At 43.0% G+C, this 11602-nt stretch overlaps 2 protein-coding genes across 2 annotated transcripts in view; both read right to left on the bottom strand. All coding sequences in view use genetic code 11, as the record gives it.

Moving 5' to 3' along the window:
* Positions 1–1199: 1199 nt before the first annotated feature.
* Positions 1200–3375, bottom strand: EGR_01753 (26S protease regulatory subunit 6B; the record flags this gene model as incomplete). Its single annotated transcript, XM_024491002.1, has 6 exons — positions 1200–1313; positions 1527–1751; positions 1990–2066; positions 2335–2706; positions 2881–3214; positions 3250–3375. The coding sequence occupies 6 exons, from the start codon at positions 3373–3375 to the stop codon at positions 1200–1202; spliced, it is 1248 nt and encodes a 415-aa protein (XP_024354458.1).
* A 3252-nt stretch (positions 3376–6627) lies between these two features.
* EGR_01752 (Inositol-tetrakisphosphate 1-kinase) overlaps positions 6628–11602 on the bottom strand; it is a gene marked incomplete at both ends in the record, with an annotated part of 10378 nt that continues 5403 nt past the window's right edge. The window contains 11 exons of the mRNA XM_024491001.1: positions 6628–6884; positions 6974–7161; positions 7230–7426; positions 7505–7828; positions 8096–8353; positions 8424–8753; positions 8822–9124; positions 9159–9332; positions 9369–9405; positions 9723–9797; positions 10271–10648. Of these exons, the coding sequence (XP_024354457.1) occupies positions 6628–6884; positions 6974–7161; positions 7230–7426; positions 7505–7828; positions 8096–8353; positions 8424–8753; positions 8822–9124; positions 9159–9332; positions 9369–9405; positions 9723–9797; positions 10271–10648 (2521 nt within the window). The remainder of the gene's footprint in view (positions 6885–6973; positions 7162–7229; positions 7427–7504; positions 7829–8095; positions 8354–8423; positions 8754–8821; positions 9125–9158; positions 9333–9368; positions 9406–9722; positions 9798–10270; positions 10649–11602) is intronic.

Below are 11602 nucleotides of genomic sequence, written 5' to 3'. Positions count from 1 at the left end.
CGTCTTTCATCACCGTCACCATTACCCCCTAATATAATCCTACAGTTGTGTCTTTTGTACAGTTCTCATTTTTGCCCTACGCATCATGTGGACTATATACAAATGCTTAGATCATAACCTCATAATCTTTTCACAGTCTCAAAGCCAGCAGTATTTAACATTCTATTATTACGCCGATTACTTTGTCTAATTAGCTTAGAATGCTTTATATCTACTGGAGGGACTATTCAAACTATTTTTGGCGTCTGGACAAGAAGACGTTTTAATTTTCCTTTCGAGGTGGTTCTGGTGTGAGCCAAGACCAGCTGTCAGGATATATGCTACAATGTGCAGGGGAATGAGGGCTCATCTTTGAGTTGTTTTGCCTTATTCCTCTCATAGGGGTCCCTAGGCAGCCCTAGGGATTGGGTTCTAAGCGTCACTAAGTCCTGTCACACCTTGTTGGGGACTTGACAATCACGACTTTGTTTTCCTGTTAATAATATGCAGCGATCATACGCCGAGACATGGCTCTACTCCGCCAATGTGAAGCGGGCGATGGAAGCGGGGTGAACAGGGCAGGAATTCTTGTCCCAGTAATTAGGTTATGATAGGCGTAGTAGCTGTGAAAAATCTCAAGTACGCCTCTGGACGACAGTATTGTCCCCCAGAATGGAAGTGTGACATGTAGGATATTATGGACCACATCCCAGTTTTCGGTACAACAACGGTGATCGGGTCTCTGATCACTTCGCCATTGCATTTTTCCTAACAGAATCGCATGTCGTAAATACCACAAACGTAGCTATCCCCTTGCGCACGATACGCCTTTATCGGATAATGCTCCCATTACTTCAATTACAGCGTCTACGCTGAACAAATCCAACATGCCTAAAACAGCACGAGCCTGATAGCTTCTTTGATGTTGCCTTAAGTTCATAGTGAAACCAGGCTGTGCTACAATCGTAAACTCACGTAAGCCAGATCCGGCCAACGCGGTCAAACGTGTATATTCCTCCACTTTGCTAGAAATTGAATAACCAGCCTATGAGACTGCTTTTGATTACGTTTTGCCCACTCCGAGCCTAACACTAGGGATGGTCTCACGTAATTCAAACCCAAAACATAGAATAAAAGTTAAGTAACACGAACTCAGAGATTTTCGGAACTTCTATTTTACTGATAGAAGAATGCCCGCATACACAAAGCAGAGAAGCAGATTACTTGTAGAAATCGAGTTCCTGGTTACCCTTTTTGATATTATTTTTGTAGCCTTTCTCAAAATCCTTGGCCAAAACAACATACCGATTCTCACGCACTGCCTGCATACCAGCCTGAAAAAGAGAAAGCAGATTCGTGCACTTACTGATAAAGCTCTAAGTAGTCATATGCTAATATGATGAGGTAATTACAAAAAAGCAGTGCAGTTCGCTTTATAGTGTGAGGTGATCGGATTTTAACTGAATGGCGGAGTTTGGATAACGCAAACAGCTTGTAAACTCTGAATTCTTTCAGTTGGATGCAACACAATAACACAAGTACTACACCTCTTGGCAAATGGCATTGATATCAGCACCGGAGATTTTGTCTGGACGAGCCACATAATCCTCAAGATCGACTTCCTCACTTAGATTCATCTTGCTGGTGATGGTGGAGAAAATGAGGCGCTTTTGACGACGATCTGGGAGGGGGAATTCAATCTTTCGGTCCAGACGGCCAGGACGCAGAAGGGCTGGATCCAAGGTGTCAGCTCGATTCGTAGCCATTATGACCTAGGGGAATAGAGTTGGTAGTTTGACAATCGCAAAAGAACCTAGTCGCAAATCACCAAAAGAAACAAAATATCATGTAAGATTCGAATCAATTTAGACGTCATATATCCTCAATTAACTTACAAAAAGGATTGGTGTGGCATTTTATGGTAAATTCTCAATGTTTTTGAACTAAAGTTATCCATGGGGGGGGGGGGGAAGTTTAAACGTATGAGTGAGAAATCAAACAGCAGCTCACCTTGACATTAACGGCCTGATCAAACCCGTCCATTTGGTTAAGAAGTTCCAGAAGAATCCTCTGAACTTCTCTGTCAGCTAAAGGACAACGTAGAACCGTCATCAATTATGCTCAAGTCCAACAAGTCCGGTTCTGTCCGGCTGTTGATAATATTGAAGTCGACTTCTTAAAACTGGGCATGCAAACAGTAGGATTTGGAGAAACCGGTAAGCTAGGTTAACTGCACACATTTTAACGAGTTTCACAAACGATAGGTCTGTAAACAAAAAGCTAGAAATTAGTCAAAACAGCAACGAACACTGCGAAATTCGGTTTTTGCGCACGACAAATTTCTGCCAAACTCACCTCCAGTCTGAGCATCAAATCGTTTCGTTGCGATCGCGTCAATTTCATCAATGAAGATAATAGCAGGTGCATTCTCCTTCGCCAACCGAAAGACATCACGCACCATGCGAGGACCCTCACCAAGGTACTTTTGCACAAATTCTGACCCAACAACGCGGATGAATGCAGCGGTGGTGTGATGAGCAACAGCCTTGGCAAGCATAGTTTTCCCGCACCCGGGAGGACCGAACATTAGGACACCACGAGGTGGGTCAATTCCAATTTGTTTATAGAGGTCAAAGTGTGTCAATGGCAACTCGACTGCCTCGCGTACCTCTTGCTTCTGAAGATCCATTCCACCAATATCAGCATAAGAGACATCTGGTTTTTCGTCTACGGAATGTGAAAGATTTAAGCATAATAAATACAGAAGAACATATCCATTTGGTCCATCGAATAGATAAAATTATAAGGGATAGTGTCGTTTATTTGAGCTAAAAATGGCTAAAGGCACATGACTGTCCTAGAAGCAATGCATTAACTACAAAGTAATGAGATGACACAGACCTGCCTGCAGCATTGTGATACTGCTGTCAGCCTCAGGTGGAAGAACATCCACGAGTGCATTGCTGTGCTTGTGGAGAGCAACACTAGCACTTGGCTTAAGGAGTTCACGGTCAATTGTAGAAAGGATACGAACGTAATAGTTGGAGCCTGTTGTGGAACCAACAATGCCAGTGCTCTGATCCACAGCCTCCAAAAATTGACCAATCACTAAGGGGACACTTTTGATGCGCTTAACTTCCTCCTGGGCGTGCATATATTCTTTTTTGAGATTCTTTTGCTCGTCTTTAATGTAATCCTCTTGAACCTGGATAAACTCCAGCTGCTTCTTGAGGGACTATGAAAGTCGTGATAGAGCATATGTCAACGTACTTTAAGCTTTTGATACAGATCCTCATCATTAAGTCGAAGTGGATCTACAGGAGTGATTGGAGCAAAGTCGGGAACATCCACCTCTCCCTGCTCATGAGGATTCGGGGACAGACCAATCTCTTCCATTATTTAACAACTGAAAGAGTTGCCATCACCATTATGACATAAAAAAAGTGCACTATTATTACCAATCAAATAATGACTACTGGAAATAACAACGGCCTTAGTGATAATCTATAACTGCACCCAATAACAATTCTGAAGTGCTAGTAAAAGTAACACATAATTTATCTTCTATTTTGATGACAGAAAATCAGTCGATATTTATCCAAGCATACGAGACGGGTATTGCCATTAAAGAGGAGACATAAATAAAAAAACAGCATGCGCATAAGGAACTAACATATAGATGGCAACCTAGGAAAGCATTGGACATAAGTAAGACTCGCAAAGGGCCCACCCATAAAAGAAATACACAGATTCACAGTGATATAAAAAGGAAATTAGGATTATAAACGCCAGGCTACCTGATTTGACAATCAAAAAGCGACAGCAGAAAACGACTTACTTAACAATCAGCCTAAAATCCGCGCGAAGGGATGCGACTCGCTAAAAAATATGAAAGTGGAATTCTGATGTGTTACGTTAAACCATAATTTATGTTGCTTGCTTAAAAAGCCACAGTTTCCGTTAAGCATCTAGAAGGGTTGTGTACGATTATAACTGCATAACAAAAAATTTTTAGCAAATAAGTGTAGGCTACATCTAGTTCTATAATACTTAGATTTGAAAAGTCGCAGTGCCGCAAAAATCATCAGACGTAAGCAGATTTCTCCTGTGCTTTTTAAATTTGCGTATTTTTTGGCCAAAAATGAACATTAAGGCCTATTTTCGGATTCCAGTGCTTGCCACATTAGAAATGATTAATGCATTCCTAGTTCATTTTCATCTTAGAAGACGCGACATTTGTATGAACCCAATCTTTGCTAAAGACAAAGGAGGACATAACACTCGGTCAAAATATGCATTGTCGACATGCAGTAGGGCTTGGACCCACTGACATGACCTATAGGCCCACCTACCCGGCAAAGGACCAATGCCGGAGACGCTAGGTCCCCTCTTTACCAAAACCGAGAGTTAAGCAGCCACTGTATTACACAGCCACCACCCTCTTTTGAGCGTCGTCTCCAGTGCTTCCCTTGGTCAACCTCCGGTGTCAGACATCACAGTGTAATCACTACTGTCAGAAAAACAACCATGAGCCTACCGTACCGGTCATCGAATTCCCATGCGGCTGAGAAGGTACTCGACCACAACGTCACTGAATCCCTCTTGGCTATTCTACTGCATCTGCAATTTTGTCCCCTACAGCAACTGCATTCGGCGACCCGGCGATATGCTGGTCGTCACGCGCGTGTCCACCATTAGTGGTGGGAGCAATGGCCTCGAAGCAGAGTCAAATGACAAAGGATGAGATTTAGCATAGTTTTGTGTGGGTAGGATTTCGCGTCTGTTCCTCCTTGTCACGTAGTTTTGGCTTCATAGCTGCGCAGCCGCATCCATTTTGGCAGTATTCAGGTGGTGGGTAAGTGGAGGAGGAGGAGGCACCACGTGCTCAATTGACTGATATGCTCATGCAGGTGCAGTTGGAGACTCCGTGGTAGACTTGTGAAAGTGGTTCATGGGTAGTGTGAATGTGGTTGTTAATAGCTTTTGGGGATAAGAGGAGCCTGTGGTAATTGGCGATGACAGACGTCATTTTCAGCCCATCTGTTGGGAGTGGTTCAGATTCTCCCATCAGCAGCATGTTCACTTCTTCCACTTAACTAGGATTTACCATTCAGCGGTAGGAATTGGATGGTCGTCCTTTAAGACAGAAAATTGGAAGTGGAGTTAAGATTCGGTCAAAATGACGATTCTGTAACTAAAATGAGTTGCAAGTTTTTTTTCCCACCCCCCTTCCGAAAAAAACCATTTAATGAACTTAATGTATAGGGTTGTTTATGCGCTTTTTGCGATAAATTCGTTTGTTTTAATAAGGTCTGCACCTTTTTTATAGGTAAACTGAATAATGAAATGTTCGATGTGGCCTTAAATAGCCACTCCAAGTTTAATTACCTTGAAGCGTTGAACCCTCCACTTCGCAGTGCTTTCGGCTCTTAACATTTCCGAGTTTCGGAAAATCCACTTCTTTAATTTTATGAATCTGTTTGAAATACCCAACGTGCGCAAATGATCTCTACTTGTTTTCTAATAGCGCGTTTTTCCTACCGCAAAATAAACACGGAGTGAACTTGCCCATTTTGCATTTACATAGGCGAAATATGAGATTACTCACTATAATTACCAATGGAGATTTTCTAGTTCAGATAAAATTACTTATGTTGCTAATAACCGAAACCTTTTGAATTCAATGTGACAAAACAGACACAACAGTCTTGCACAAGTGCTGTCCTCATTCCTACCGAATGGAGAAAATACTTCAATTCTTATTGACTGCCTCGGGAAGTAAAAAGCCCCATCACACTGACATCCCATCATCCTCTTATTCGGCATAATCTCAGCAGTTGGCTTTAAAACCTTTTATCAGCAAACAAAATGTCGTTACTTCACCTACCATACATCCTACCCAACACCAGCTCTGACTCCATGTTTTTCCTGTACATGCGAGAAAAAACGTTGAGGAACTATCCACTTCAGGCCATTATGGATATCCACACCACAACCTCAGCACAAGTCCTGTACCATGAATTAAATGGATTAACTGACCCTCTCGGATTTTTATCATCGGCTCAAAGGCCTTCAAATGTTTTAAATGCATACGTTTCCTGCGCTCCGCCCACCATCTCAAGCAAATTGACAAACTCCGAAATTTACGCCTCGCACACTCCGAGGCACTTCATCAAGCGAAGCCAAGATTCACATGTCCTCCGATCAGGAAAGACACCAATACTGCCAGTTACTGAGGCACCGTCCACTTCTCAATCCTTTAAAACATAGGGCTACAGGTTTACTCAACGCCAGGATTAGGAGACCACAATTTGCAATTTCTGAGACGCAATGAAGCGAAGATGCTTCATCACACCGCCTGCATCTCAGGAGCTCAGCAAATCAGAAGTCTAGCGCGAAAATTTTAGTTTCTCCTTTTTGAATTTATTCTTGGGGAGAAGACAATGCATATCAGCGGTCGTAATCCTGGAAACCGACTGCATCGATCATGAAGCAAAGACTTGACGCTCTTATCCATTTACCATTGTTATTTTCCGTTCCATTACTTGCCCATGGAGAAAACATGACACTCCCAATGCCTGAGGAGGAATCAATTTTTGACCAGAGAAAACACGAAACCCGAGGTACTAAGCCAAAAAGCATGCGTATTCAATGAGAACTGGGAGAAGGCAGAAAGTTGAGGAGGCGCGGGACAATGGTTGACTCAAGATGGCCCTCAATACGACTGCGCAGCACCGAGGGTCCCAGAGCCTTCGAGAGTGTCTCCAAACACTCCTCCGCAGCCGCAATCGCAAGCGGTTGATTCGTCGATACCGCCCATGCAATCACCGGTAGCAAGAAGTCCAGGTTCCGCTTAAAGTCTGACTTCTGCTGCCCCTCGCAAAGTGCCTTTATCGTATAACAAGCTGTCGAGAAAAAAGGCAATTCAGACGCTTAGAGGTAGGCAGCACCTAAAGCTGTGAACATTGTGGGATTAGAAAGCATAGAAACGTACCAGTCTCGAGAAGGTAGGGATGGTGGGGATAGTGAGTGAGTGATGCTGCATTGACCATTTTTTCAAGAAGCCTATCAGTCACCTTCTGCGGTGCATATATGCCCATTTCACCTATGAGACGGATAGCTCCATCAGCTCTTTCCCATAATTGGCTTGGCCTTTGAAAAGTATCATCCATGCAGCAACCACTTCCGCCTAGAATACCAAAAAACGTGTTAAGTTAGGTCCATCAATTAAGTTGATACACCTGGATCACTAGCCTTTGTTGACCCTGGTAGCGAGAGAACCGCATGAATACATGACTTGATTGGTGTGCTTTGCGTCATGTGCCTCATTGCCCGAACGCACAACCACATTGGCACCGGGGCCGCGAGACATCGATACAGCACCCTTCGAGTCCACAGGCTGATCCACTATGTCATCCAGCTGCTTCTCCGCAAAATCCAAGTACATCTGCAAGACAGTTTATGAAGTTTCGATTAGCCACAATACTCAGAGGCAAGTCGAAGAAGAAAGGTATCCCAGGCAGACCTTCTCGAGCTCTGGATCGTTGGCTCCCTGAAGGACTTTAGCGATAGAGGCGGCGGCACCCTCTCGCACTGAGGGGATGCAATCAACAAGGTTGTGCAGGAAGCGCTCGGCCATGAGATCGGTATAACCAGCGGCGCGAGTCTCCGCAGGGAAGACCGAGACGAGGTTGCCCAGACCGATGCAAGCTGCGTCGCGAACTGGCCAACTCTGATCCTCGAAGCACATCGTCAGCGCCTCCAGTAGGCGATTTAGATGTGGCCGCAAGTGGTCGCGTGGTAGCTTGATACCTACCTCTGCCATGCATGCACAAGCTGCCTCACGAACCTGCGTTTGAAATACCGAAAAAACCGTAACAATGCTTCTCATCACATACGGAGCGAATAAGAGGCCAGACATTCTGCTGATTACAATCAAAAAAATTTTGAAAGTGGTCGTTAGAGTTTGTGAGGCAATCATACACTACAAAGTGGTGCACATCAACCTACAGAATCCCCCACTGGATCTGCAGATAGCACCGCATTGGCCACGCAATGAATAGTCAGTTGGTAGCATTAAGCAAGTCAAAAGTTGGTAAAAAGGGTTGTAGCTTACAACATGGTTTTCGCTCTTACTCTCCTCTACAAAGTAATCCAGAGTTGGCTCAAGAATGCCGGTAAGGATCTCACGACCACGACCACCAGTAACTTCGCACCAAGTCTGTTGGCTATAGACCTTAACACCCTCAGCCACGTAATAACGACTCAAGCACAGTGGTGGAAGCAGAATTGGATAAACGCGTTGATAACTTTGTCCCGGTGGTGGTGGTACTTGAAAAAGAAGACGAGTAGTTTTTAATGCAGCCATCCTCACCTATAGACGGGAAGATAGTTTAATAATGTTCAAATGAAAAAAGATAACCTGATAATAAACAACCACTTACTCGACTCCAGTTATCGCCTAGACCAGTTCTCAGCTGCTGAGCTACACGTATGTAGTCTGAAATATTGCCTTCTCCAGAACCTTCGCAACCCTGATTCTGTATAACAGTGCTCAAAACGTCATAACCAGTTTCGCGGACAAATCTATTGGTGTGGCTGACAGCCTTGAAAACTATTGTCAGAATATCGGGGTCACAGCACATCTTAAAACGTTCTGAACCCAAGCCACAAATACAAAAATGAAGACATTTCATCCAGGTTTCAAGGTTTTTCCAACCAGCTGTATCATGAAAGAGAGTGAGAGAGCTCTTGCTTAGGTTAGGATTAGTGTCCTACAGTAAATGCGAAGACATTAGGTATTTACTAAGACTGAGTGATAAACACAGCATCAATCCCTCACCATAACTAAATCCAGTTCCTTTTGAGCTTCTTCCTGCTCTTTGGCAGGGTTAAGCGGGTCACGATTTAAATTTTCCTCAATTCCTTCTTTGATTCTAGGAAGAAACCTCACAAAAACTTGAACACCGGCAAGGTTGCAAAGAACCCCCATCAGTTCACCCGCTGCAATACGAACCCGATATTCGTAATGTGAATCCATTTCGGGAAGTTTCTCGATCAACGCTTCCCTAAAGTTGTGGGCATCCAACAGAGTAGTCGGGACTTTCTCAAGCAAAATACGCGCAAAAGTACAGGCACCATATATCTAAAAAGCCCATTTAGATAAAAACTCATTATACGTCCTCCCACTCGTGCAAATTCTCTGACTTTTCCATGACCCAATCGACCAAATCTTTAATTTCATTAGCTTCAAACTCTCTTTCTCTCAAAGCTACTTCACCACGATCACGATCCAGTTTTTTGGATGCGCATAAGAGCTCAGCAAGTTCCAATACATCACTCTGTTCACCCTTCTATGAAAGTTGTTTTCTAATTATTTTAATCGTTACCATCTTCTGAACCGCGGCACCGCCGCAAAGTGACAGCCTTGAGAAACACAAAGTTGACTTCCCCGCTTAAAACCTTGTATGTTAGTAAGCACTTCTAGGTTTCGAAATAAATGCTTAGACTCGGTATTTCAAGCGCTTTTTACGAAGTAGTGGCTTTAACTAAATTAATTATAGCTGTATTATAGCCGGGTCTAGCCTTGTTGGACAAGTTATAATTATCACTGTCTTTCTGTCATATTCAACCTTTATCTTCACCGCCATGACCTCCATACAAATAAAACGAATAGACTGACCAGGTAAAAGCGTTTTTGCTGGTAATATTTAGAGCAGGGGACAGAGGCTAGTGATACGCACATCCGGATCTCTCCGCCGCCTGCGGGATTTTCGGCGACTTTCGCTATAGGGTTCGTGTTTACTGAACACTCCTCCCTAAACGATAAATACAAACAAACATATATTACACATTATATGCCGTTTTGAGTGTAATTGCACAGTAACTGAAAATCAGGCTAAAAATAGTATTTGATACATCGATTTTTAACTTTAGAATTGTTGGATCAAGCACGTCACGATCGAAATTAAATACATCTTTTTTTCATGCATCATACTGCGGCCGTTCATTTAAAAAATTATTGGCAATGATTTAAATAAATTTTCTAAACAACTATCGTAACTCATTGTATGTACAACTATAGTATTAAGCAGAACTTCAGCACTTTATACCCCGGTATGTTCAAAATTCCATACACTTTTTCACTTCCCTTCCACATTTTGATTGAAGCACTCATAGAAGTGGACACAAATTTTAATCGTGCAGCATAGCTGCGCATGCGAAGTGGATGGATTCAACTGATGGAGAAACCGTTATGGAGACAATGGAATAGTATAGCCTCAACTAAGACGTCTTTGTTGTTTTCGACGGTAGTGAAGTATCAGAAGATTTGGCACAATTGCATCCACTGGCCGATTTATGAGCCAATTCCTCCGTGTCCATTGAGCCACAAAGTGTAGTAGTTGGAGTTTCGGCTTGAGGAATGCTGGTGCTAGTACTAATCTTGCAAGTGCCTGCGTTGGGATTGTTACCCTCGTGGCGTCCGTGACTTCCATGTTTACTGACCCTGTGTATGGGACTGCTCTGTGGGTGATTCATGTAGGGGCAATACTGGGGCAGATTTTGACTCTCCGCATGACTGTTTACCAGCTTCAGTAGGCAGGGGTGCCCCCTGACGTAGTTTGGCCGACCGGATATTGCACCACTGCTAACAGTCATCTGTTGGGACCTGTGTAAATTGAAGCGTGCAACTGACTACCTTATAGAAGAAAACGTGCAAGGCCTATGTGCAATTAGATTTGGCTGCATAAAAGTATGATGACACGTTTAGCACTCGTGAAACAGTTCCAAAGATGTCTGAACATATTTGTTCCCGAAACCCCCTAGCTTCGTAGAGCTATGAGCATTGTTGAACCCTTGTTTTTCTATTACAGTAAATGAAAAGTGCTCCACGAATACAAATGCGGCGACTAACTGGGAATAAACATCATTGCTTAACACTACTGTTATGTGCATTACCAATGCGCTTTGATAACACTCGAATTACGATTATACAAACTTTGAACCTAAGCTCGTCAATCGGGTGCATTCGCAAAACGTCTCTTTACGAATTTGTTTTAGTAAAGCGCCTATCCAAGCGCATTTCAGTAAAATCCCCTCTGGCTTCAACCACATCTTCATTTACTGCATTCGTTAAGGAAACATATTCATGCCTGGCAGACACAAATAGAAGCTGTCCCGGGAGACTCAGTCTTTAACCAACTTCCTATTTGTTGATGAACAATCACATTAACATTTTGCAAGTCCTTACCTTATTTCACGCATTAAGTAGATGCGAATGTTTATGTAGAGTCATGATTTTTACGCGATCCTTCAGCTCTGTTCATTACAGGGTTGCTACGTACTTGCAATTTTTCAAATATTATTACGTTTGCAAATACAGTTTGGATTGCTGTATGTATACGACACTTCGGGGTGCATAAAAGGACAATAATAACAACAATAATACCTTTTATCCCTTCTAATCCGGCCCACATTCATCCAGGAACGTTTATACGTTTACAAGACACAACAGGTTTTTAAAATGTTGAAACTGAGACCCCGCTGGCCTTTCATGGTATAATTAATCTATTTGCTGATCCTATTCTTCGATAAGGGACTTACAAATCTTGGAGTGAAACTT

Source organism: Echinococcus granulosus (assembly GCF_000524195.1).
Source record: "Echinococcus granulosus chromosome Unknown EG_S00007, whole genome shotgun sequence".
Taxonomy (NCBI): Eukaryota; Metazoa; Platyhelminthes; class Cestoda; order Cyclophyllidea; family Taeniidae; genus Echinococcus; species Echinococcus granulosus.
Note: the sequence above shows the minus strand (reverse complement) of the source record. Positions and strands in the feature narration are given on the sequence as shown.